A 25,322-nucleotide genomic window follows, 5' to 3' on the forward strand; every position below is an offset into this window, starting at 1 on the left:
GGTGACTGCCTGGCTGAGGAAAAGTTAACTAGACACTTGGGGAAAGGAGATCCAAGGGAGTAAGAGGCAAAATGCCTTTGCATGCTTTTCTTCCTATCTCTTTTTCTTTCTCTCCTTCTCACTCTCTCCCTTCCTTCCTTTCTTCCTTTCTCTTTCTTTTTTTTTCTCTTTTCCCCCTACCTCTCTGCCTGCCTCCTTCCTTCCCTCCCCTCCCCTCCCTTCCCCCTCCCTCCCTCCCTTCCTCCCTCCCTCCCTTCCTTCCTTCCTTCCCTCCCTCCTCTCTCCCTCCTTCCCTGCCTTCTTTCCTTCGTTCTGCCAACTTGCCAGAAGGAGCCCAAGAAAAAGCACCCAGATGCTTCAGTCAACTTCTTAGAATTCTTTTTTTTTTATGTTCAAAAAAGATGGAAATTCATTTCTGCTAAAGAGAAAGAAAAAATTTGAAGACAGGGTGAAGGTGAACAGGCCCATTATAAGAAAGAAACAAAAATCTATATTCTGTCTGCAAGGAAACGAGAGAGAGAGAGAGAGAGAGAGAGAAGAAAGAAGTTCCAGGATTCTAATGCACCAAAGGGATCTCCTTTTTCTTGTTTTGTTCTGAAAATTTCACCAAAAGAGCACAGGAGAACATCTTGGCTAATTCATTGGCGATGTTGTAAGAAAACTGAGAGAAATGAAAGAAATGAAGAATTACTGCTGCAGATAATATACAGCCTTGAGGAAAGAAAGGCTTTTAAGATTATAGATATAAAGGCTATTGCTGTATTCTGGGATAAAAGAAAGTCTGATGCAGGAAAAGGGGAAGTTGGAAAAACTGGAAAAAGAAAAAAGAAGAAAAGAGAAAAAGGACTGGAAAGACATTGGTGAATAGAAAGATGAAAAGGGTGAAGAAAAAAATGATGATAGTCAATAGGGTGGTTTTAAAAGAGGCTTTTGTTTTATTAATTGTTTTTGTGTGAGTGTGTGTATTGTTTGTTTTTTGCCTAAAAGTATTTAACTCCCCATTACACCACTGATTTCAAAGAAAAAAAGCTGAAATGTAAGATCATATGACTTGTTTTTAAACTGAACACTGTATACTGTCTTTTTATTTTTGCAAAATTAATGTAGTACCCAGTGTGTCTTTAGATAACCCTGTCCTTAATGATATTTTCAATAGCCACTAACCTTGCCTGGTACTGTTTCGGGGTTTAAACTAGAACAGAAATTTAAAGCAGGCTTTATTAGTGCATAGTACAAATCAATTACATATATATGGAAATATTATTTTTCCCTCTTCAATTGTTTTTCATGCAGCTTACCCAATATAATTGTTCTGTTAGTTGTATACTACTCTGTGATAGCAAATAATAATAATAAAATAATTATGATGATATTGCCCCTGTTTTGGTGATATTCTGAATGTTTATACGTAAATGCAAAATTTTTAATTAAAAGTAATTAGAGGCTGGGCATGGTGGCTCACACCTGTAATCCCAGTTTTTTGGGTGGTTGAGGCAGGTGGATCACTTGAGGTCAGGAGTTCAAGACCAGCCTGGCCAACATGGCGAAACCCCATCTCTACCAAAACTATAAAAATTAGCCAGGCGTGGTGGCAAGCGCATGTAATCCCAGCTACTCGGGAGGCTGAGGCAGGAGAATTGCTTGAACCTGGGAGGCGGAGGTTGCAGTGAGCCGAGACGGCACCACTGCACTCCAGCCTGGGTGACAGAGCAAGACTCTGTCTCAAAAATAAATAAATAAATAAACGTAATTAGAAAAAATGATTTCTTCCACATTTAGGTGAAATTAAATATACTACTAAGGGGAAGATAATCTGATAAAACAGAATAACAATACATTACAGTTAGATTGGTGGATATGATAGAAAGAGCAATGCCTTGAGGCTTGGATTTGAATCCTGACCACTTGCTAATTGTGGGAATTTAGGCAAATCTCTTAATTTTGCTGATATATTGCCTCTGTAAAACAGGGGTAATAATATCTGCTTTATAGAACTGTTATATGGATTAAATAAAATAATAAAAGCACCTTGCCACATGTATTATATGTAGTAAGCATTTTATCCATTCCCCTCACATTTTTGCCCTAGTCCTTCAATTTTTGCCTCAAAATGTAGAATATTGACATTTAAAATGTTGAGCACAGTAACCCTTGGAATTTGTGGATTTAACACACATTTCAAATACTAATTTTAAGTGACTCTGAAATTCTTAACTTATTCAAATTAAAAACTTTTTTCCAAATTGTGCATATAAACAATCTGTGCTTCCGGGCTGTTATGAAAAAGGCAAAGAACTTAGCAAGGAAGTAAAACCCTCAGGTTGAGAACAAGTTTTGTGGAAAATAGACCCCAAAAGAATGTCATCTTCCCTTTGGTTTTGCAATTCAGGTAGATCTCTGGCTAATGTTAGTGCAGTAATAATTGTGCTGTTGTTACGAATACATTAATAGTAACAATAGATAAGATACCGAGTGCTTATTCCTTGATAGCCTCTGTACTAAAAGCTTTTCTCAATCTCACCTATGAGATTAACATTATTATTATACCCATTTTATTTATTTATTATTTTATTATTATTATTATTTTTTGAGACTGAGTCTGCTCTATCACCCAGGCTGGAGTACAGTGCCACGATCTCAGCTCACTGCAACCTCTGCCTTCCGGGTTCAAGAGATTCTCCTGCCTCAGCCTCCTGTGTAGCTGGGATTACAGGCGTGGGCCACCATGCCTAGCTAATTTTTGTATTTTTGGTAGAGATAGGGTTTCACCATGTTGGCTAGCCTGGTCTTGAACTCCTGACCTCAGGTGATACGCCCGCCTCAGCCTCCTAAAGTGCTGGGATTACAGGCGTGAGCCACCATGCCCGGCCTATTATACCCATTTTAATGGTGTATTAAGATAAAGATTTCATTTTAGTAACATAATTTATTTTAATCATTGTACAAGTGAGTTTAGCCTTGCAATTACAGAATCGTTAAAAGTATGAAGAATTCACATAAGTATCTGTAATGATTTACTGTACTATGCTGCTTCTCAGTACCTAGAATTATAGCTAGCTTATAATTCTCATGTGAAATTGCTACAGTAGTATGTGCAAATTTGGAAATTCACAAAAGTTTGAAGATATTGCCATGATGAATTTAAAGAGGCCATAATTCAAGAGAATTAAGATCAATAGAAAACCAAGAATTGGCCAAGTGCCAATTTCTCTCACACACTTTGGAAAGCTGGAGTGGGTGTATTGCTTCAGGTCAGACATTCAAAACCAGCCTGAGCAATATAGCAAGACTCCCACCTCTAAAACAAAATATTAAAAATTAGGCATATGTCTGTAGTCCCAGCTACTCAGGAGGCTGAGGTGAAAGGATAGCTTGACCCCAGGAGTTTGAGGTTGCAGTGAGCTATGATCACACCACTGCACTACATCCATAGTGAGAGAGTGAGACCCTGTCTCAAAAGAAAACCAAATGAATAAACAAAAGAAACAAAGAATTTAACAAGGCAAGGCCCACAGCATCCTTACCTGCTGTGTGACTCGTTCTGGGTACCATCTCCCCATCATCCTCTGCAAAATAATCTCTGTGGAGGCAAACACATCATTAATTAATGAGATACTACCCCACAAGGCTCCCATCCCAGGGATCGAGGAGAAGACACCTACCTATTTGTCATTTCTATTTATCTCTCTGCAAGTATTTACTAAGCTTCTATTATGTATCAGGGACCGTGTCAAGTGCTGGGGATACAAAGGCAAACACCACAGAAGAGTTCCTATTCTCAATAAGTACATGAGAGCCAGCCATTAAATAATTTCACAAGAATTAACTACTATTGTAGTAAATGTTGTGAAGGAAAATGCAGAGGGAACTTAACTAGCACAGGGACTCAGAGAAACTCAGGGAAAGGAACATTTAAACGTAGATGGGAGGATGTCAACCAGGTGTAGAATGGGAGAATGGGAGTGGAAGAGTGTTCCATCATGAGAGAACAGCAAAGGCCCTGAGTCAGAAAGGACTCTGACCTGTTAGAGGAACAAAGAAAGCCAATGTTGCAACCAGGCCACGCAGGACCTTGTGGTATGGGGTAAGGCCACTGAGTCTAATGTGAAAAGCTATGGGAAATCAATGAAGGATTTTAAATTAAGGAAAGAATGGTAATGATCAGATTTATATTTTAGATAGGTCATTCCAGCTGCATTCTGGCTCTACACAGTGAGACTGTGGAGGGGCAAAAATGGATGGTGAGAATCTATATTCCAAATAGGAAGTTGTGATGGTTTAACAAAGGGGAAATTTTAAAAATTTAAGATATGTTTAGAAAGTAGAATTGACACAGAAACCTTGAAAAACAGACAAAGTTTATGAGTGGAAATGTTAATAACACCATGATTCAGTAGCAAGAGGTGTATCTTTTCAGCATAGTAAATACCACCATCCCTAGCAGAGAGGGGACAGTATCTCAAAATGTATTCAACAAATACTTCTCAAGCCCATGCTTGACAAGTGCTTTTAGGCACTGTTGTAAGCTCCACAAATGTAGCAGTGAGCAAAACAGACAAAAATCCCTGCACTCGTGGAATTTTTACAGTAAGGGGAGACAAATAAATAAATTGTATAGTAGCAGTTGGGAACAAGTGCTATAAAAAAAAGTAAAGTGGGGAATGTGGATAGGGAGAGCTGGAGGTAGGAGGAGGTAGAGGGGATTGCAATTTTCAGTAGACAAGGCTGCTCTATGAAGCCATAAGGATAGGCATGGGGGTCTCTAGGGAAAGAGTCTTCTAAGCAGAGAACATAAAATGCAAAGGCCCATAAGAGGGAGCATACTAGTTAGTGGCTGGGTGCAGTGAGCACATGGTGAGCAGTAGGAGGTGAGGTCAGGGAAGTAATGGGAAGACTGGGCAGGGGGCGCAGACTGTTTGAAGCCTTTCAAGACATGGAGAGGCATTTAGCCACTAGAGTCTTGTGAATCAAAAAGAAAGACGGACTCAGTGACTAATGTTTTAAAGGGGGGCTGTCTACTGTCTTGACAACTGACTGTCTGATGGGGATGTCAGAAACAGATGATTTCAATAACCCTACAGAAAGATGCTTTCAATAGGTAGCTTATTCTTTAAACTCTTGGGGGCTCCCAAGAATTCTGTAAACAGAGATTTAGAGGACTTCTCTCTTTCTCTCTTTTTTTTTTTTTTTTTTTGAGACAGAGTTTTGCTTTTGTTGCCCAGGCTGGAGTGCATGGCACGATCTCGGCTCACCACAACCTCCGCCTCCCAGGTTCAAGCGATTCTCCTGCCCCAGCCTCCTCAGTAGCTGGGATTACAGGTGCCTGCCACCATGCCCGGCTAATTTTATATTTTTAGTAGAGACGGGGTTTCTCCCTGTTGGTCAGGCTGGTCTCGAACTCCTGACCTCAGCTGATCCGCCCGCCTCGGCCTCCCAAAGTGCAGAGGTTACAGGCATGAGCCACTGCGCCCAGCCTACAGGACTTCTGTTTTTAAAAGCCAGAAGATATTCATAGGGAGGCAGAGGAGGACCTGGCATTTGCTTGGAAATTGTTGGTTTTTTCTTCCCTGCCTCAGGGCTGGATCTTGGCAGAAATCTTCACTTTGTTAAGTCCCAGATGGACATGAAAATACCAGACAGGGCACATTGGGCTACACATGCCACCTGACAATTATTTCGTATCCAAAAGTAGATCACCAGCTTGTGATTCTTCCAGGCCCCCTGCCTCTTTCCCTTCTCCTCCTTAAAAGCTTTCCCTGAGAGTAAACAATGCCAAAGAGGAATGTACTACGTATGTACTCCCCTCTGTGGAGGTAAAATAGGAGAAGGATGTCAAAACCATCAACCAGAACAATGTCTTTAAAAAATTTATGGGGAAAAAATTTATACTTAGCTGCTGCTATTCACTGAGTATTTCTTCCTAGTCCACAGACAAAGGTGGCTGCATCTGCTGTCAGGAGCAAGGTCAACCCTCAGGCCAAATTCAGCCCATCCGACATGTTTTATTTAGCCCACACAAGTTTGACCCACTTCTAACTGCTCTTGGGAAATGAGTGGGTCTACCAACACTGGGCCTGCCTTCCCACACAGCGGGATAACTTGCCCCCTTTACACAGGACAGGGATGTGTTTTCCAGTTTGCCACAGTCCCTGCCACTCCCTGTCCTTGTCGTCCCTCATTCACTTAATTATGATACTTGCCTGGCATCTTGCAGGTTTCTGATGCTGTTACCCCAGTATAGACCAAGTGCAGACAGAATTTCATTTCTGCTTTATTAAAACACAGTCTTGAGAAACCCATTGGCTTCACACACAATTAATTAATTTGTGGCAACAAGCTACTATATTGGCTTGCATGTCACTTTCACCTCTCTGGGCATTAGTTTTCTCTAATATTTATAAAAGAAGGACATGACTTTCTAAGGTTCCTTGCAGTAATTATGCAATTCTATTCTAATAGATGCTTAAACATAAAACCCATTTTAATACTGTCCAAGGATCCAGGGTACCTTCCAGACATGATCTCACTCAATCTTCTCTGCTCTGCAGATTGCACATTATAGGTCAAGAGCAAGCTACAACACAGCAATACATATCAGCCCTACCAGACACCTCACCCTTCCCGCATCACCCACACCCACTCTGAGCACACTGCCTGCCTGATATGAATCAATAACTGGAAGGATAGAGAGGTCACTTTAGATGGGTACTGAGTTAATAAGCATACTCGCAGTGTCTCAGGAGATTTTTAAGAAATCACTTTAGCTCTATTAACAGCTCAAGTTCCCTCCCTTATTGCCAGAGAAAGGGGCTCACTCAGCTGCTCCACAAGTTACAAAGGAATCTGACGCTCCCCAAGGGAAGGGGCTCAGAGTGAAGAAACACAGAGTATAAGTCTAAGGGGTTGCAATTTGTGACAACATTTGATAAACCAAAGTGCAAGGAGAATTGGGGTATGGTAGAGACAGACTCCAAGCATGGACACACACACACACACACACACACACACACACAGTGGTAATATATGTTGGTACATTCTTTCGTATTACCCAAGTTCAGAAAAAAATTTTATATCCTTGTCCTAGTTTCTCAAATTCAAGTGTCTCTAGTTTTTTAAAATATCAATCCATGAATGACTCATGCTCAGCTAATATGTGGTTCGCCAGGCCACTTTTAGCTCTCCTGCATTTCCATATATAATCTTTCCCCCATGATGCTTTCACTTAAAATTTTGCTTTTTCTGTATAAATGAACTATATTTTTCCTCAATGTCTTACCTTGTCTTTCTCCCTACGTCATCAATCTGCTAATGACAATACCAATTCCACTAAAACCACATATATTAATATTCTCACCAGGACATTATTTTGCTTTTGGAAGTACCAAGCATTTTCCAAGTACAACCTACTCACAAGCTGTTCACCTGCTTGATTTCTGCATGGTATATCACTCATATTTTCTTGAGTTGCTGATAAGTAGCTATTAAGATATTAGACTCAAATAATACATCAACATTCAATATCCCATATTACTTGGTTTTTCTATGGCTTTCCAGGGTGATTAAGTTGAGAATGATCAGGAAATAATTGCTTCTCTGAAGGCCATCTGCCACCCCCTGATATTCTGACATTCTCAAACTGTCCTGTGATGATTTCTTCCAGTAATTTTCTAAGAATGGTAGTTTCATTTATGGCCAGGGTTATCCAAAACACTCAATTTTGCTTTACTTGAAACTGGCCACTGATATAGCTCCTTTCAAGATTCAAGCATCTCATTGGTCCCACTAGTCTAGTTTCTCATAACATTGTGGGGAGGGGTAGACACTTGGGTTTCTTCTTGCTTAGGAGCCTGCAGAGAGAGATATTTTCTATAAGGCAGGTATAGACCTTCCTCCATAAACTGTTATTTCTGGTATTATTTTCTTGTATTTTAGTCTGTCTAATTTGTGGACTGAGAGGAACAACAGATCATATGAATGAATCATCTCATTCAAAAGCAATGACAAGATGGTAATCATCATTACAAAGCAGGTTCTATGAGTCTTTGAACAGTATGAGATATTTGTATTCTAGGACCAAAATCACCACTGAAACTATTTCTAAGGTACTGATGCCTGTCTAGGCTCCATACTTTCTTCTCTCCAGTCTCACCTACTAAAATAATTAACCTAAGGTTATTTATTCCCATATGAGTGTCTAAACTCCCAAAGGAATGGTGATTTTCAGGCCCTCTCTTCAGGCCAATCACATGTATTTAGTTTGTTCTGAGAACCACATAGTTTGGCCCTCCTACTTCATCACTAACCACCACCCTTGCTTAACATTTCTAAGCCTGAAGACCAGGGCCATCTCCCAGAGGCATTTTCTAGCTTTCAAGCTTCTTTATATATATATATATATATTTTTTATTATTATGAACAAAAATTCAGAAGGAGAAAAAACAATCTGCTATAGCAATACCTAGAGCGAAAACCTGGGCCTTCATTGCTATTTTTAGGGTTTTTATAATTCCATTTTGTAAACATTTATTGAGAAGTTGCTTATATGCCAGGTACTGGAAATACAAAGGTGAAAAAGTATATATACCCTGTGGTTAAAGTACTCAGAATCTATTGAGGGGAGCAGGCACATGATTCAGAGAGATAATTATTAGAAAAATTAGATTTAACAGAGATTTCAGAACATAAATAAGATAGCAGTTAATTTTGTCCTGGTGGGGAGTGGGCTGGGACAGGGTGGTTGGCGGAGGGGTCTAGGAAATTTACAGAAAACAGATAACACTGAATCTAGGTCTTAAAGGATGGGTGTAAATACACAAGGAAACATAACAAAGACCCAATTATAGGAAAATGAACGGTGTGTTCAGGGGGCTTTCATTTTGTTTTCCCCTTCCCAACCACCCCGCTCCATCTTCCCCCCACCCTGAGGAGCCCTAAACTGCCTCCTAGGACATCTTCCAACTTCCTGTTTACCTTTCCCCCTCCTCAAGCCTTCCTCCCCAAGTGCTCACCCTCAGGTGGGAATATGAAGGGAAGCCAAGGGTGAAATTGTTTCTTCATTTGCACCTCCCTCCTCAAACACTATAGCTTGGAAGCCCCCAAAATGATTTAAAATAATGTCAGCAAGAAAGGGGCTAAGATTTGCACTATGAAAATACCCATAGAAACAAACTAGAAAAGAACCCAGAGAAATGAAAAGTCCGGAGGTTTAGAGTGGCGGAAAATATACTGAGCATCCTCCCCCTTTTTTTCTTACTATTTTTGCCAAAAGGCTAATTCTTATTTTTAAAAAGTTTGAATAATCTATTTTTATTGAATTTACATTGCTCTTCCTTTAATGACCTTGATAAAAGATGAACTATGGAAAGGACTCGGCTCGGTGTGGCCTCTCAAACAGTGAGGGGCATGTGGCATGACAGCAAGACTGCTGAAGTTTGCTCTTTCTTGGGGTCCTCACAGGAGTAGGCATTGAACCAAATGCAGATTCTGTTCCAATTCCCATATTCTTGGAGCTCATTTAACATGAGTTGCTGGTTTCTGTTTCAAATGAAATAAATTTTTCAAACGTTCCAAGATCCATTTTTCCTATTTTTAATTTACAGCTATATTCAACTGTGGCAAACACAAAAGGGTCAGAATGAGAAGAACTGTGGCCTATTTTTTAATATGGGAAGCTCTGGCCCTGACAATTTATAAATGGTAAGATTTTAGAAATAGTGTCAACTTAAAAACAAAGACATCTACAGTTAACAATTTCTGGACTGCTGGTGCATAATTTTATAATTCCACAGGTTTTCTTGCACTGGAATTTTCCTCAATACTAATCTTGTATTAAATGAACATATTATTATCATGGACAACCATCACCACTCACCACCAATGCTGCCTCTGCAATTTACTGAATGCCTGATACTTTCTAGGCATCAGTTCATTCAGTCATCATAGAATCCTGTGAAGTACGTCATACAATCCCTGTTTACAGATGAGGAAACAAGGGGCCTGGAAGGATAAAGTAATTTGCCCAAGATCGCACAGCTAGTTGGTGTCAGAGCCTGAACTTGAAAACTGTCTATTTGACTCCAAACTTTTACTCTTCCCAATATGCCCTATTTCTAACCACACATTTACAGGGAACCTCCTTTGTACCTGCCTTGACTCCAGGGAACTCACCCCTGAGAAGCTGAGGCGAAAGGAAGGGTGGACGGTTTGCTGTGCTAATGAGATGGGATTTTTGTCTCAAACCCTGACACAAACTTGTTTCTTAGACTATCAACTTATCCCTGATGGGCACAGCTTACACTTGAGTATTTAAGTACTGGTGTAACAGATGCCATGTAACAAAATAATTAAAATCCCAAAACGGAAGTGGCTAGTGTGACTTTTTATATAGGTCCTATCGTGAAAAGTGAGTCATCCATCATTTTATACTTCTCTATCTCTAACCCACTTTTTTCAGAATATTTACATCTTTCTCCAACCCCTCCCGTGATAACACTTGGCATTGTCCCTACCCAAGGGAATAAACTGAAACGCGGGAAAGGTGGTGGAAACAGAAACAATCAAAGTGGAAAAGGCATTTGTGAACAAGCTCTGAGACTTCTCAGATGTTTTTTTTTCCTCTTGCCAAGGAGAGACACTGGATATATTTTCTATGTTCCAAATGTTGCCAAATACCCTCCCACAATGTGGCACCCGAATTGTAAAAACACATATTCAAATGCAAATAGGGTAAAAGCCCCAGATGCAGAACGTTAAGACTATTATATAATACAGTGAAATTATCATTTTTTCTCATCTCAAGATCTATCATTATAACCTCTGCAAGTGAGGATGCTTAATTGGCAAAGCTCCCGAGGAGAGAGAGCATCACGGTGAGCCTCCTTCTGCATGCTGACTAAGTGTGGGCTGACTTGGCACCGATACAGAAACATCCACTTTATTCCAGTATAGGCTGCAATTACACCCTTCACTCAAAGTCTATTCACTGACAGTGACCGTCACTCTGAGAGGCTGTTTTCTGGAGTGCTAAGTCCCCAATAGCTACAGTGAGCTACAAAATCATCGTGCATCCACAACAATTTCTTTAAGTTTCGGGATCTTTGTTTTGTTTTGTTTTTGGTCCAGCACTAAGTCTTCATCCTAAAGAAAATAAGGAAACTAACATTACTTTCTTGATGCTATCCATCAAGGTTCAGAGAAACCCCTTAATAAGTAAGTAATTATTTTTCCTCACTTTACCTTCTGAGGTCATCACATATCCAAATATCTAATAAATTTTCCTCTACCTCCCCTGCATCAGCCAAGACATAGGTATCACTCTTTCAAAAGAAGACATGAAAATAACCTGCTTTGGATTCAGTCACATTACCCCAGGGATGGTGTATGGTCTCTCCACCCACCTCTGAAACTTACCTTTTGCATTTTGCTTTTGGTCCTGGCAATGCACCCTACAATCCTCAGTTTTCATTAACAACTAATATCCACAAGGCACTGGAGTATATTACAGTTGGCTCAATCTTTCTAGAGCCCTAGACTGAATGTTAAGAAACAGGTGATTTTTCCCCTTTCCACCTACTTTTATGTTCACATAATCTTTCAGTTTCTTTTCTTTACAATGTCTATTTTTGATGATTTTAAAAGAAGTACATGCCTCGTAGAAATTTTGGAAAAGAGAAAAGTGTACAGAGAAAAATAAAAATAATTTTTAAAATTCTACCACCTGAAGGCAACATTGATAAAGATTTTTATGTATTTAGTTGTTCTTCAGTTTATTTGCCTGTGTGAATTCTGCAAATGGAAATAATATTGAATATAACAGTTCTGCATCTTGCTTTTATTTACACTATGGAAATCAAAGGTTGTGAGGAATATATTTTTAGAGGAAGAGAAAGAGTCAGGGAAGGAGGAGCAGGAGAAAGAGGCAGGTGGGAGGAGGAGGAGAATTTCTCAGCAGCATTATAGACCTGTTGAGGATTAGCAAGAATGAATCTAGAGTCTTTCTTCTCAGTGCTGTTTTATAACATACTAAAACAACACTCATAGAATCCTCTAGGATTTTAAAATAAAATTGACTAAGGGTTACCAAGCCGGGAGATGGTTAAGGCAGTTAGAGATTCTAAAGCAGTGTTGAGAACACGATTCAAAGAGCTGACTCTGACGTCTAGGTTCAGTATGGAGGTGAATAAACAGCAGATGGCCTGGAAGATACAGAGAGTTGAGGAACTGGAATACATGACGCAGTAAACAACATTCAGAAAGAATGAGGAAGTGGGGGACTTGACCTGTGGTCAAGAAGTATAATTTCAGCATTAAGGATCCTAAGGGTGGAAAATCTGGAAGAAAGATGAGCTACAAAAGATGGCTGTGCTGATAGCATACTGAAGTGAATTCGAGTTAAGGCTATGTCAGGTCAAGGCATAACAGTGATGTATGTCCATGCCTAGTGACCCCTCTAGAATGTCAGTCTCTGGAAGGGAGGGTTTTTAGATCATTCACTATCATCTGTCCAGCATTAAAGAAGTCTAGATCATAGGAATTTGATGCGTATTTCTTTTTTTTTTCTTTTCCTGTAACTGAGGAAACAAGACACATATTTCTTAAACAATGATAAATACAATCTGAATGTATAATGGTGTCAAGTTTGATAACCTGTTGTATCCATTCTACAATAAGGAGACACCCACCAAACAGATATTCCCATCGGCCTTTTGGGGAATGTTCTCTGGAAAGCTCTTAATAGATGACCTTCTAAGTGCTAGAGGCAATGTTAGATGCTGAAGACTTATAGACAAAAACGTTTCATTCTGCCGATAAACTTGGAGTATGGAAAATATCAAGTTAACCAACTAGCTACATGCTACAACAGAGTAGGCAGAGCGTGTTCTGGCTACACCCAGATCTAGGTTCTAAAAATAATTCCTAAAGGAGATACTTCCGAATCTAACCTCTGAAGGGTATACAAATTTATCCCAGCAAAGGCAAGGCTAGATGTGTAGGTGGGAACAACTGGTATATTAAGGCCCACTCATAATAATTTTAGCTCAGGGTAAATTAAGTCGCAATGACTCTCCAACCAGCTCCCCGGGTCTGCTGGCAACAATGCTGCTCCTGTGGTGCCAATAACCTGAAAATATCCAAGTAATACAAGAAAGTTATACACAGAAAACCTCCAAGTGATACACAGAAAAACCTAAAACCAACTGAATTCCAAACTTTACATGTTGTCATTTGGTAGACACAAATGTGAACTTCTTCCTGCAATAAAAACCTATGTTGACTTAGTTTAAAAGCAGCATATAAAGGATGTTGCCCATAATCCCCTAACCAAACACGGCATCTATTTTCTCTTTTCTCTGTCCTTGTAATAGACATCCTAATAGGTATACATAGTTTTGATGTAATTTACATCTATCTTTTACTTTCTTATGTTAAAATTTTCTGTTTATTATCATTTCAGGAAACGTTTCAGGATAGTAATAGAGATTAACAGCAACAGTGAAGCATTTTACCCTAGAGAAGGGTAAAAGTTGGAAATGTTGCTATTGATTCACCTAGGTTATGCCACTTTAATGTCAGTGTGCCTCAATTTCCCCCTTTACAATACAGGGATTCAGGTCTTGAAAAAGATATTTAAATTGAATGCAATATCCTTCTTATGGGACTATAACTTTAAGTAATTTGCAATGTACTTTCAAGAACTGGAAATGTTGACATAGTTATTCTACTTCTGAACATCTCTCATTCAAAAAATAATGCTGTGGAAGAAGATGCTTTATGCACCTAGACATTTATCAAGTATTATTTATAATAGTTAAAAATTGGAAGTCTACATCCTTTGGGTTAGGCGTAATGATTTAAAAGACACTGTAAATCCACAGCATGTTATTCTACATTATGAATGATAATATACCACATTATGAAGTGGAAAATAAATTCATTCTTAAATTGTGTGAAATGCTAGAAATTATTCAATTTTCTTTGTGAGTCAATGCTTTCTAGTTTTTTTTTTTGTTTTTTTTTTCCCCCGACAGAGTCTTGCTCTGTCATCCAGGCTGGAGTGCAGTGGTGTGATCTCGGCTCACTGCAACCTCCACTTCCTGGGTTCAAGCAATTCTCATTCCTCGGCCTCCCGATTAGCTAGGATTACAGGCACCCCCCACCATGCCCACTAATTTTTGTATTTTTAGTAGAGATGGGGTTTCAACATGTTGGCCAGGCTGGTCTCGAACTCCTGACCTCAAGTGATCCTCCTGCCTTGGCCTCCCAAAGTGCTGGGATTTCAGGCGAGAGCCACTGTGCCTGGCCAGTGAATGCTTTCTATATGTCAGAAGTTATTGCTTCTTTCCACCCTTTCCACCATGACCATGATAAGAAGACACTAGTTGCAAGTTACCTCTTCCCTCACTGGCCTTGGAAAAGACAAGAAAGAAAGACGTTTCTGTGGAATGTAACAAGCAGAAAAGGACTGAAGAGAATGAGACAGATTAAGGAAAGATGAATCACAGGCTGTGAAAGTGCTATGAAAATAAAACAGTATTATTATACAATTTATTATAAATAGTCTATGACTAATTTAGCACTTTAGCCATAAGCGTTCAGAAAAAAGAAATTCAGATCATGCTTGTCTTGCTGGCCACAGAACTCAGAAAATGCTCTGAGGCAGAGGAAAACAAGTCCTCAGTGCATTTGAGTGTTTTAAAATAGAATCACATAGAGCCACCTTGGGTCAATATGACATCTCTTGTATTCTGGACTTTCTTCTAACTTTAAATGCTATTTGAATTTTTGCCAGAGACAACTTGTGGAATGTTCTGAGCCCAGTTTGGAATTTTATTTATAAAATGGGGTAGATTTCAATAGAAGTAGTGTCCTGGGGCATCCACTGAATGGATGGATGCTCCACTTAGCCTTGAAAATATGATCCCTCAGCCACAGTCAGGCGAGCCTCCCAGGATGGGGAGGGCACCATGAGGTGTTACTTATCCTTTCTGAGACAAAAACAACCCCTTCCCAGTCTTTAGGTATTTTAAACATAGTCTTAGCATGTAGCTGAAAAAATGGGGGTTGGGGGAGTCAGGTCCAGACTGATCTAGTATGTGGAAAATAAGCAAGTAGGAGTGAAAGCATTGATTCTGGCAAATTCCCCAAGCAGAAATCCAAGTATAGGCCCATTTAAAAGTAGACTGGAGTTGCCAAGGCAGAATTTCCTTCTTAAAATTCAGATAATTAGTTGCTAGCAGTGCTGAATATTAAACAGGAAATTCAACTTCCAAAGATGTTTCAATAATAGAATTCTGAAAACAAGCATTTTCCTAATATGAAGTGTTACATGCAAAGCACCAGCACCATAATAAGTAAAGGTATTGGAATTAACTAGGCCTTCATACAACACATACTAGTTGTGTGAATGCCAGCAAATCATTTAACCACTTTAACCTCAGTGGCCATATATCTCTGGTTGTAACTATGTCTTTGTAAACAGGACTCTCTACTAACTCACCATAAATTCAGAGAAAAATAAATGTCCCTGATTCCTCTAGGCTAAACATTTATATAGAGAAAAACAAATTCAAATAAGCTATCAATGGAGATCTGTTAAGTACAATATAGCTGTGGTAAATGGACACCTTGTCTTGCTTGAAGGCTGTACTCCAGAAAAGAAACAAAGTCAAAATTCTTAAATTTTGAAACCAGATCATTAATTTTCTTGAATGTTACTTCCATTTTCCAAATTTTCACAGATACAGCAAGCAAATGCAATTAATGCTTGCATTTTATTAAATCAAATTGCAGGGGAATAGAAAACAAAACAAAACAGACTAATTTGCTTTCCTTTTTTAACCTTCAGTCTTATAGTTTGCCCTTAAACATTTCTAGTTCACTCTTTTCTTGAGTTATGTGTTCGGGGAAGTTGTATAAGGTTCATATATGATTCACCTGATGTTTACTCAGCTTTCTCATATGCTAGAAACCAGAACATTTCCACTGAAATGGGGAAGATAATTAGTAATGACTTTTTCAGCATTGAACGATGTGGTAGGCTAAAATAATGGCCTTATAAGAATGTCCACATTCCTAATCCCCAGATCCTGTGTATATGCCACTTTCCATAGCAAGAGAGGGCTTTGCAGATGTGACTAAAGATTTTGAGATGAGGAGATTATCCTGGATTATCTGGTTGGGTCCAATGTAATCATAAGGGTCCTAGAAAGAGGGACACTGGAGGGTCAGAATGATCAAAGGAGATGTGATGATAGAAGCAGAGGCCAGTGATGGCATTGCTGGAAGGGGCTATGAACCCAGAATGTGGGCAGTCTCTAGAAGCCATGAAGAGCAAGGAACAAATTCTCCTTTAGAGCCTCTAGAAGGAGCACAGTCCTGCTGATACCTTGGTTTTAACCTAGAAGACCAAATTTCAGACTTCTGACCTCCAGAACTTTAAGGCAATACATTTGTATTGTTTTAAGCCACTACGTTTGTGGTGATTTGGCCGGGCGCAGTGGCTCACACCTGTAATCCCAGCACTTTGGGAGGCCAAGGCGGGTGGATCACTTGAGGTCAGGAGTTTGAGACCAGCCAGGCCAACATGGTGAAACCCCGTCTCTACTAAAAATACAAAAATTAGCTGAGTGTGGTGCCATGTGCCTGTAATCCCAGCTACTTGGGAGGCTGAGGCAGGAGAATCCCTTGAACCTGGGAGGCGGAGGTTGCAGTGAGCCAAGATTGCACCACTGCACACTAGCCTGGGCAACAGAGTGAGACTCCATCTCAAAAAAAAAAAAAAAGTTTGTGGTGATTTGTTACACCAGCAATAGGAAATTAATACAAACAGTAATCCTGAAGTACTGATAATCTTTAAAGCAGAAGATGTAGGGAGTTGCTAGTTCAGACAGGTGGATGCTAAAAATTTAGAGCAGTAGAAGCTGTTTGCCTGGTTGACACTGGACCTGCCGGGTGAGAAAACCTCCCCTCATCATCAAGTTCTTCATCAGCTCCATGAGCTTATTCTTTTGACAACTCTCGCCCTGTTCACGGAAATAAATCTGAAAGCTGGTGACCAAATCAGCTTTTTGTAATGCCAGTATATTCATAGAAAATTTGCTATTCCAGAGCCAACCATGCTCTGTCCAAATGATTTAACCAGTGAGTTTGGCAACAGTCAGGTAACAGCCCCAGCGGGTAGGGGGAACCTTTCCATTGAGCTGTAGAGGGGCAGATGATGTGTAGCTGGGAGTAGAGCATATCTAACTTTGAGAACTAAAATACCAAGCACCTTGTCCTTTGTGGGTAAATTGAGCAAGTAGCTAGCATCAGAAACAAGTCATAAACTGAGTCACCTATAAAACTCTACTAAAATAAAGTAAAAGCATAGATTTTGGAATTAAACAGTTCAAGGCTATATTTCTTTCTCAGCTGTGTGTGTCACTCTGGGAAAATTATTTAATCTTTCTGAAGCTCAATTTCCTTTTCTTAAAAATGAGTATAACATTTACTTCATAGGGTTGTAAGGATTAGGTGAATTAAGTATTCAAAGAGATTAGCACACAATTAAAGCTTAATAAATGTTATCAATTATGGTTAATTTTTATTCTTTCAATCCCCTATCCACTGTGTACCCAGAGCAGCCACTGCGTATCTCTGCCTTAGTGTCTCTCTATTAAAATTATAGATGATGAGAATGTAAAGCCATTAAAGGCAGAGACCCAGTCTCATTCATTGCATTCATTGTTTTATTCTTAGCATCTAGCACAGCATCTGACCTGTTTGGGGCTCTCAAAATTTATTTATTTATTTATTTATTTTTGAGACAGAGTCTCACTGTGTCACCCAGGCTGGAGTGCAGTGGTATAATCTCAGCTCACTGCAACATCCGCCTCCCGGGTTCAAGGGATTCTCCTGCCTCAGGCTCCTAAGTAGCTGGGACTACAGGTGCAGGCACCACACCCGGCTAATTTTTGTATTTTTAGTAGAGATGGGGTTTCAGCACGTTGGCCAGACTGGTCTCGAACTTCTGACCTCAAGTCATCCACCTGCCTTGGCCTCTCAAACTGTTGAGACTACAGGCGTGAGCCATTTCATCCGGCCCTCAAATTTTTAATAAGTGTTTATGAACTAATCTGATCTGTGAGTTAGGAAGGATCTGAGATGTCAGCCATGATCTGTGATTATAGGATTTTTCCAACTGTGACCCATTAGGTGGAGAAATAAATTCAGTGAATCAGAGCCAACATTTTATTTTTAAAGAAAAAGAATAGAATAGCAAATATCAGAGTGCAAAACACATAGTAAAGTTAAGTATTGTTACAAGAAACTTTGTTGCATATGTAAGTGTACTTGGTGGCAATGTAAATATATTACTTATTGTGAGTAGTGGTTAAAAAATATGTGAACATTCTGAATGTTCCACCTTGCCAGCATTTGCTACTTTCTATCTTTTTAATTTCAGCCATTCTGATATGTATATAGCAGCATGGTGTTGTGGTTCTAATTTGCATTTCCCTGATAACTAGTGATGTGGAGCACCTTTTCACTATGTTCTTCCCTTTGGATACCTTCTTTTTTTTTTTTTTTTTTTGAGATGTAGGCTCGCTCTGTCACCCAGGCTGGAGTGCAGTGGCGCGATCTCGGCTCACTGCAAGCTCCGCCTCCCAGGTTCAGGCCATTCTCCTGCCTCAGCCTCCCAAGTAGCTGGGACTACAGGTGCCTGCAACCACGCCCAGCTAATTTTTTGTATTTTTAGTAGAGACGGGGTTTCACCGTGTTAGCCAGGACTATCTCGATCTCCTGACCCCGTGATCCGCCCGCCTCGGCCTCCCAAAGTGCTGGGATTACAGGCGTGAGCCACCGCGCCTGGCCTGGATACCCGCTTTAGAAATCTCTTTTGTAATCTGTTTTTAAAAAAACAATCTGGCAGTATTTACTAAATCTGAACATGCATTTCCTATTACCCAGAAATCATACTTCTACTTATTTACTCAACAGAAATGTGTACATATGTTCATCAAAAGACCTGTACAGAAATGTTCATAGCAACACTGTTTATAATAGCTCCAAACTGGAAATTGCCCAAGTGCCTATTAAGAATAGAATGGACAAATAAATTTGATATATTTATACACTATAGAAGCCTATTTAAAAGCAAGAATAAGTGGACTACAATACCATATAACAGTATAGAACTCCAAAAGCAAAAGATTGAAAGGAGCCACGTACGAAAGAGTACATGGTGTATAATTTCATTTACATAAAGTTCAAAACTAGGCAAAATTATTCTATGGTGTTAAAAATTAGGATAATGATTATCCTTGAAGTCATCAGGAGGGCTTCAGGGATGCCGGTAATGTTCCCTTTCTCTATCTGAACGCCCATCCCATGAGTATACTCAGTTTGTCAAATTAATTGGACTGTAAATATATAATTTGCGATTTTTCCAAATCATTTCTGAATTTGTCTGAAATTGTTACATGTAAATATAAAATTTTTAAAACTTAATAAATAATACTTTTTTCTTCAAGTGTGAAAAACACTGGCAGAGAGCAAAAGGCCCTGATACACTCACTCCCATCACCATCAAGTGATCATCTAGCCTTTGCCTGAGTAACTCCAGGGTCAACAATCTCTTTACTGCCCATACTGCCCAGGCAGCTAACTTGTTAGAAAGCTTTTTTTTAATTTTTTTTGAGACGGAGTCTCGCTCTGTCGCCCAGGCTGGAGTGCAGTGGCGCGATCTCGGCTCACTGCAAGCTCCGCTTCCCGGGTTCACGCCATTCTCCTACCTCAGCCTCCCAAGTAGCTGGGACTACAGGCGCCCGCCACCATGCCCGGCTAATTTTTTTGTGTTTTTAGTAGAGGCGGGGTTTCACTGTGTTAGCCAGGATGGTCTCAATCTCCTGACCTCGTAATCCGCCCCCCTCAGCCTCCCAAAGTACTGCGATTACAGGCGTGAGCCACCTCGCCCGGTCTTTTTTTTTTTTTTTTTTTTTTTGAGGCGGAGTTTCGCTTTTGTTGCCCAGGCTGGAATGCAATGGCATGATCTCGGCTCACCACAAACTTCTCCTCCCAGGTTCAAGCGGTTCTCCTGCCTCAGCCTCCGGAGTAGCTGGGATTACAGGCATGTGCGACCACACCCGGCTACTTTTGTATTTTAGTAGAGATGGGGTTTCTCCATGTTGGTCAGGCTGGTCTCGAACTCCCGACCTCAGGTGATCCGCCTGCCTCAGCCTCCCAAAGTGCTGGGATTACAGGCATGAGCCACTGCACCTGGCCAGAAAGCTTTTTCTTTACACTGAGCCATAACTTGCCTCCCAACAACTCGCTTGCATCGGTTGTTCTGTCCTCCTAAGAGATTCTAATGTGATTCAATCCCTCTACCACCAATAGCTCTTCGGAAATTTGAAGGAAGCTACCACATCCTCCCCACTCCCAGTCGTCATTTCTCCGGACTCAGGAGTCCCAGGTCCTTCCTTTGGCCATCCCTCAAGGCATGGCTTTGAGTTCCCTCCTGTCTCTTGATTGTACTTATTTTATCTAATGATGCCCAGAACTAAGCACAGTCCTCTCGGAGAGGCCCAAGAGGAGCAGAAAGGAGCCAAAAGTAAAATCATCACTTTTGATCTAGACAGAATCTAGACAGCCTACTTCTTCTGTCAACAAACCCTAAGCTTCAATTTGCTCCTTCTTTAATATTCACATTATACCATTCACTCCTGTTGAGCTTAGCAATCAACTAAAAGCACCCAAGTCTTTTGCATAAGCCCCAAATTTACCTTCTGTGTTTGTACCGTCTTCACTCTCTCAGGAGTCAGAGCGCTCATTTGGCCCCACCCCAGTTCTCCAAAGCTAAATCCCACAGATGGAAGCGTATCTGTTATAGAGACACCGCTGGAATAGTCTCCCTACCCTCCCACCCACTAAAAAACAGAAGTCTTTGTCTCAATACATGGTCTCTTATCCTTACCCTTTCCTTGAATGGGGCTTCATTTTAAAGTGTGTTTGGGGGAAGGACTGGAAGAAAACGCAGTTTCACAGGCCATCTCCAAAATCTGACCTAAAAGCCAACTGTTGCCTGGCCTCAATAAAGCCTGAGCAGTGTGGTGCCCTGATCTCTTTCCTTCTCCATTCCTCCCCCAAGTGGGCTCCAACTGGAGGTTGTGGAGATGAGTGCTGCTGGGCTCTGCTCACTCAGTCCCTTTGCCTTTGTGTGAGTAGTGACAGATGAGGCTGAGAAGGAAAACGTGGCAGGGTGAGAATAAACCTGATATTGTTCAAAGCATCTGACATCAAACATATCTCTCAAGAAGACCTACTGGAATCCCTCTAGCCACACGAACAAGGAAACGACAGAGAACCATTTCTACAGAAAGTTCCAGGCGGCCTCCCTGGGTATTTTTAACATCAGGACTCGGTGGAGGGGAGAGTCATTAAGCAAGGGAAACCCCGTAAAACAGAACATGTGAAAATGACCAAGAGAGGTGGGCTGGGAACCAGGCAGGGCAAGGCTACAGAAAAGGGAAGCTGTCACGGGACCCTGGTGGTGAGGGGCGACCTCTCCCTAAGGGCGCTGGGGGAGGGGAGGGAAGAGGACCACCAAGTCTGGAGTGCGGCGAGAAGGAAACAGCCCACCTACCTCGTCCAGGTCTGCTCCATTTTCCAGGCTCTTTCCTTAGTCTCAGGAAGCTCCTCACCCGGGAGGGGAAGCAGCCTGGGAAAATGAGAAGCCTTGTCCACGAATCTCCAGCGCAAAAAGCAGCAGCTTTTTCCTCCCCAGCTCCTTTCTGCGTCGGCGGCGAAGAGAGAGCTCTGCTCCCTGCTTTTTTAGAAAATGGATTTGACGTGGCCGAACCTGCGGCTAGCCGTGCGACCCGCACAAGGGAGGGACTGTTCTCAGTAGGAGGCTGGACTCAGAGCGGCGCGGCGCCCGGGGCTGTTTCGTGAGCTGGAGCCAGCGGCTGCCCGGGCGGCGGTGCGCGCACTCTCCAGGCTGAGACACGACTGGCTGGCACGAGTTGCTCGGCACCAGCTGAGCTGTCAACCGCGAGCGGAGGCGGGGCTCCCGACAACCAGTGTGCTGGGGCAGAATCGGCCCAGGTTGCACGCCCCCTGAACCACCCTCGCGTCTCCCCGACCCCTCTCTCGCTGGCTCAGATGAATGATGAAGGCAGAGGGCAGAGAGCTTAGAGGACGCCGTACCAAGCCCCGTCCCTCGCCCATCCCAACGAAGGTCTTAGAATACAATCAACCAACTACAGGAAGAATTTGTAGAGGAGGTTTTCTTGTGTGTCTGCATCGCCCCACCCACAGGTAACCCCAGAGCCAGAGATGGAGTCTAGGAAGGTTTAGGAGCAATCCCGGCTGAATGCAGATGTATACCCTACGTGGTCATGGAACACGATGTTGTCTTCCTAGAGATGTGACATGCCAGTTTCACCATTAATCCAGGGACAGGACCCTTCATCAGGAAGGGAAGCATCCCAACAAAACCTTACAGCCCTATTAGCTGCCTGTATCTCAGACATCTCCTGTTTTAGGGTATTCTACCTCCTCGTTTTTCAGTTTCGCCAGCAACTGGGCTCTACCAATAGCTTCAAGGAGGGAGAAGCTTCCTGACTCCCAGAACACTAGAAAAGCCTCAAGACAGTAGCCATCAGGACCTAGACACTCCCTTGTGACTGTTTTAAGATCATGGAAAAGGGCTCTTTGGAGATGGCATTGCCTCAGGCCCTGTACCATGTACTTATGTATCAAGATTTAAACAAGGCAGACATACTATAATTAGAGTGCTTGCCACCCTGAAGCTCCTTTTTAGCTTTCAAATAAGACCGTTTTATTAAATGACATAATCACTGTTATTATTAGCACTATCACTGACCTTTTTTTTATTTGAAAAAGGCTTTATAGTGCCCACATGTGGCAATGTTAATTTCACTGTACTTGTTTCAGAGATGATAAATTTGAGACCCCAAAAGGCCCAAAGTCTCTGCTAAGGTTCTGATACAGGCTGTGTTCTCCATTGGATGGCCCCAGAGATATGTTCCCTGAATTTCTAAAGCTACGACCCACAAGACTTCTCCAGGATGAATTTATTCTTTCAGGCCTCCTAGGCATTTAACTCAGGAAGAACCTGGCATGCCTGGGTATTGGTGAGACTGTGGGGAGTCTGTGTTCTTGGGGGAACCTGTCATCTGTCTGTTATCTCTTGGATTGGTTCCCCTACATACTAGTACAAAGTAGGGGTGGGGAGGGGAGGATAACAAAACAGTTGAAGGTTTAGCAGAACTGTCTAAAAAGCCCCTAGTCTAGACTCCTCCAACACTTGATTTATTGGTAGGACCACACTGCTCCAGAGCTCAAAATGTTACCAGGAAAAATTTCAAGATCCAGTTTGATCTTAGACAAGGCTCACAGGCCACCTGTCTTGAAAAGAATATCCTGTTGCCTCTGATGGGGGGGAAGAAAAGGCAGGGAGAGTCAGATTCCCATCCTTCATACCAAAGTTGGGGCTGTATTTAGCTTTGTCTCAAATCAAATTATGGGCTACCGAGTTGTGGAGAGGAACTCTGTCTACAGGCAGCTCACTGGATTCAAGAAATGATAGCACTAACTAGGTGAGCTGTGGGGTCTCAGAAGTGACGCTAGAAAATACGTTCATGTATTTTTAAAATAACTTTTTTCAAAAGTTTATAACACATTCATTGTAAAAACATTTGAAAAATACAGAAAGTTATATAGATTACTCAGAATACCCAGGGATCTTCAATATTAAAAATGTGTTGCATTTTTTTCCCACTCTTTAAAAAATGCATCTTTTAATCCAAACACCAACTCTTTCTTACACACATGGGTATATTCTTGAGAAGAGAAATTTCCTTGTTGTTTTAAAAATTATACTTATTGTCAAAAGAACAATTTTTTTGCGTTAGATTTCAGAAGAAAAATATTCACCCATATAACCACTGCTACAGCACAAATGTTTAAATTTCTCCAAATTCCCTTTAGTCATTATCTGTATATATTAAATATCTATTTACATAATTACGATTACAGCTTAGGTATATGTTTATATTCTCCTTCTTTCACTTAGTAAATATTTGTCCATGTTTTTAGGGAAAGTTCATAGTTATTATTCTAATGAGTGTACAATATTTTATAATATTAGTAGGACCATAGATTACTTAAAATATTCTACTATTGCATAGTTATGCTGTTTCTGATATTAGACTGTTATAAATAATGCCTTAATGAAGAGCTTTCTGCCTTTATCATTCTCCTTTTTTGAATTATGCTATGGTTGAATGTATGTATGCCTTCAAAATTCATACATTGGTACTTAATACCGAGTGTTATAGTACTACAGGGTGGGGCCTTTTAGGAATATGTCTTAGGAAGTGATAAGGCATGAACACTCCACTCTCATGAATGGGATTCATGCTCTTAAAAAAGAGGTTGAAAGGATTGCTCTGGTCCCTTTTGTCCTCTGTCCCTCCAGCCATGTGAGGACACAGCATCTGTGGCAACAAGGAGCCATCTTGGGAGCAGAGAGCAAGCTCTTCCAGACACTGAATCTGCCAGCACCTTGATCTTGGTCCAGCCTTCAGAACTGTGAGAAATAAATTTCTATTATTTACAAATTACCCAGTCTAAGCTATTTTGCTATAGCGCAGGAATGGACTAAAGATGATTTTCCTGGGATAAAAGGACTTTCTAATTTTATTATCTTAGCCTCAAAAGCACTAGAAATTCTCCTTTTATTTTTTCTTATTTAATTTGTAAATAATTGGATAGTTATATTTTAGTTCTATATCTAGCTAGTATACAAATAATGTAACACCATCTCATTTTGCTTTACATTTCTTAGAATACTAGCTAGTAAGGTCTTATTTCATATCCTTTCTTGGAAACCATATGTGTAGTAGCCAGTCTCATGAAATCCTTGTGTTGAGTCACTGTATTAGTCATCTTTTTGCTGAAACAATGCTGCTCAACAAAGAACTCCCCAATCTCAGTATTATACAACACACATCCATTTCTCCCTCAAGGATCTATAGTTTAGGTATGGATTGGTTTAAGTCTGTCATTTTCATGGCAGAGTGCAGGAGTGCAAGAGAGTTGGCAGAGACTCATGATGACTGGTCTCTGCTCAGAACTGGCACAGTCTCGCTTCTGCCATTTTCCGTTCACCAAAGTAAGTCACATGGCCAAGTCCAAAGTCATTGGTGCAGAAAAGTACAGTCTGCCCACAGAGTGCAGGAGGGGAGAGTAATATTTGTGGAACAATAATGCAATCCACCAGTCACTGTATGTGCTGCTTTCTTGCTTTTTGTTAAGCT

The 25,322-nt window shown here is 40.9% G+C and overlaps 1 protein-coding gene and 1 long non-coding RNA gene across 37 annotated transcripts in view; one reads left to right on the forward strand and one right to left on the reverse strand.

Annotated features, from left to right (window-relative positions):
* The window catches only part of LOC100988482 (myomegalin), a 227,305-nt gene that overhangs the window by 168,978 nt on the left and 33,005 nt on the right, over positions 1-25,322 (reverse strand). For 22 of the 35 annotated variants that reach the window (XM_055101883.3, XM_055101872.2, XM_055101919.2 and 19 more), the window contains exon 2: positions 3,525-3,580. In XM_055101883.3, the coding sequence (XP_054957858.2) occupies positions 3,525-3,580 (56 nt within the window). Of the gene's footprint in view, positions 1-3,524; positions 3,581-21,622; positions 22,987-25,322 lie in introns of those variants that run through there. The other 13 variants (XM_057300307.2, XM_057300309.2, XM_057300306.2 and 10 more) reach the window with 3 other exon arrangements.
* The window catches only part of LOC117978139 (uncharacterized), a 33,303-nt gene continuing 30,092 nt past the window's right edge, over positions 22,112-25,322 (forward strand). Inside the window, exons 1-2 of one of the 2 annotated variants that reach the window (XR_010112706.1) lie at positions 22,112-23,135; positions 24,482-24,594. This is a non-coding gene — a long non-coding RNA (uncharacterized LOC117978139). Of the gene's footprint in view, positions 23,136-24,481; positions 24,627-25,322 lie in introns of those variants that run through there. The other variant, XR_010112705.1, reaches the window with a different exon arrangement.

Source organism: Pan paniscus, chromosome 1 (genome assembly GCF_029289425.2).
Source record: "Pan paniscus chromosome 1, NHGRI_mPanPan1-v2.0_pri, whole genome shotgun sequence".
Lineage (NCBI taxonomy): Eukaryota > Metazoa > Chordata > Mammalia > Primates > Hominidae > Pan > Pan paniscus.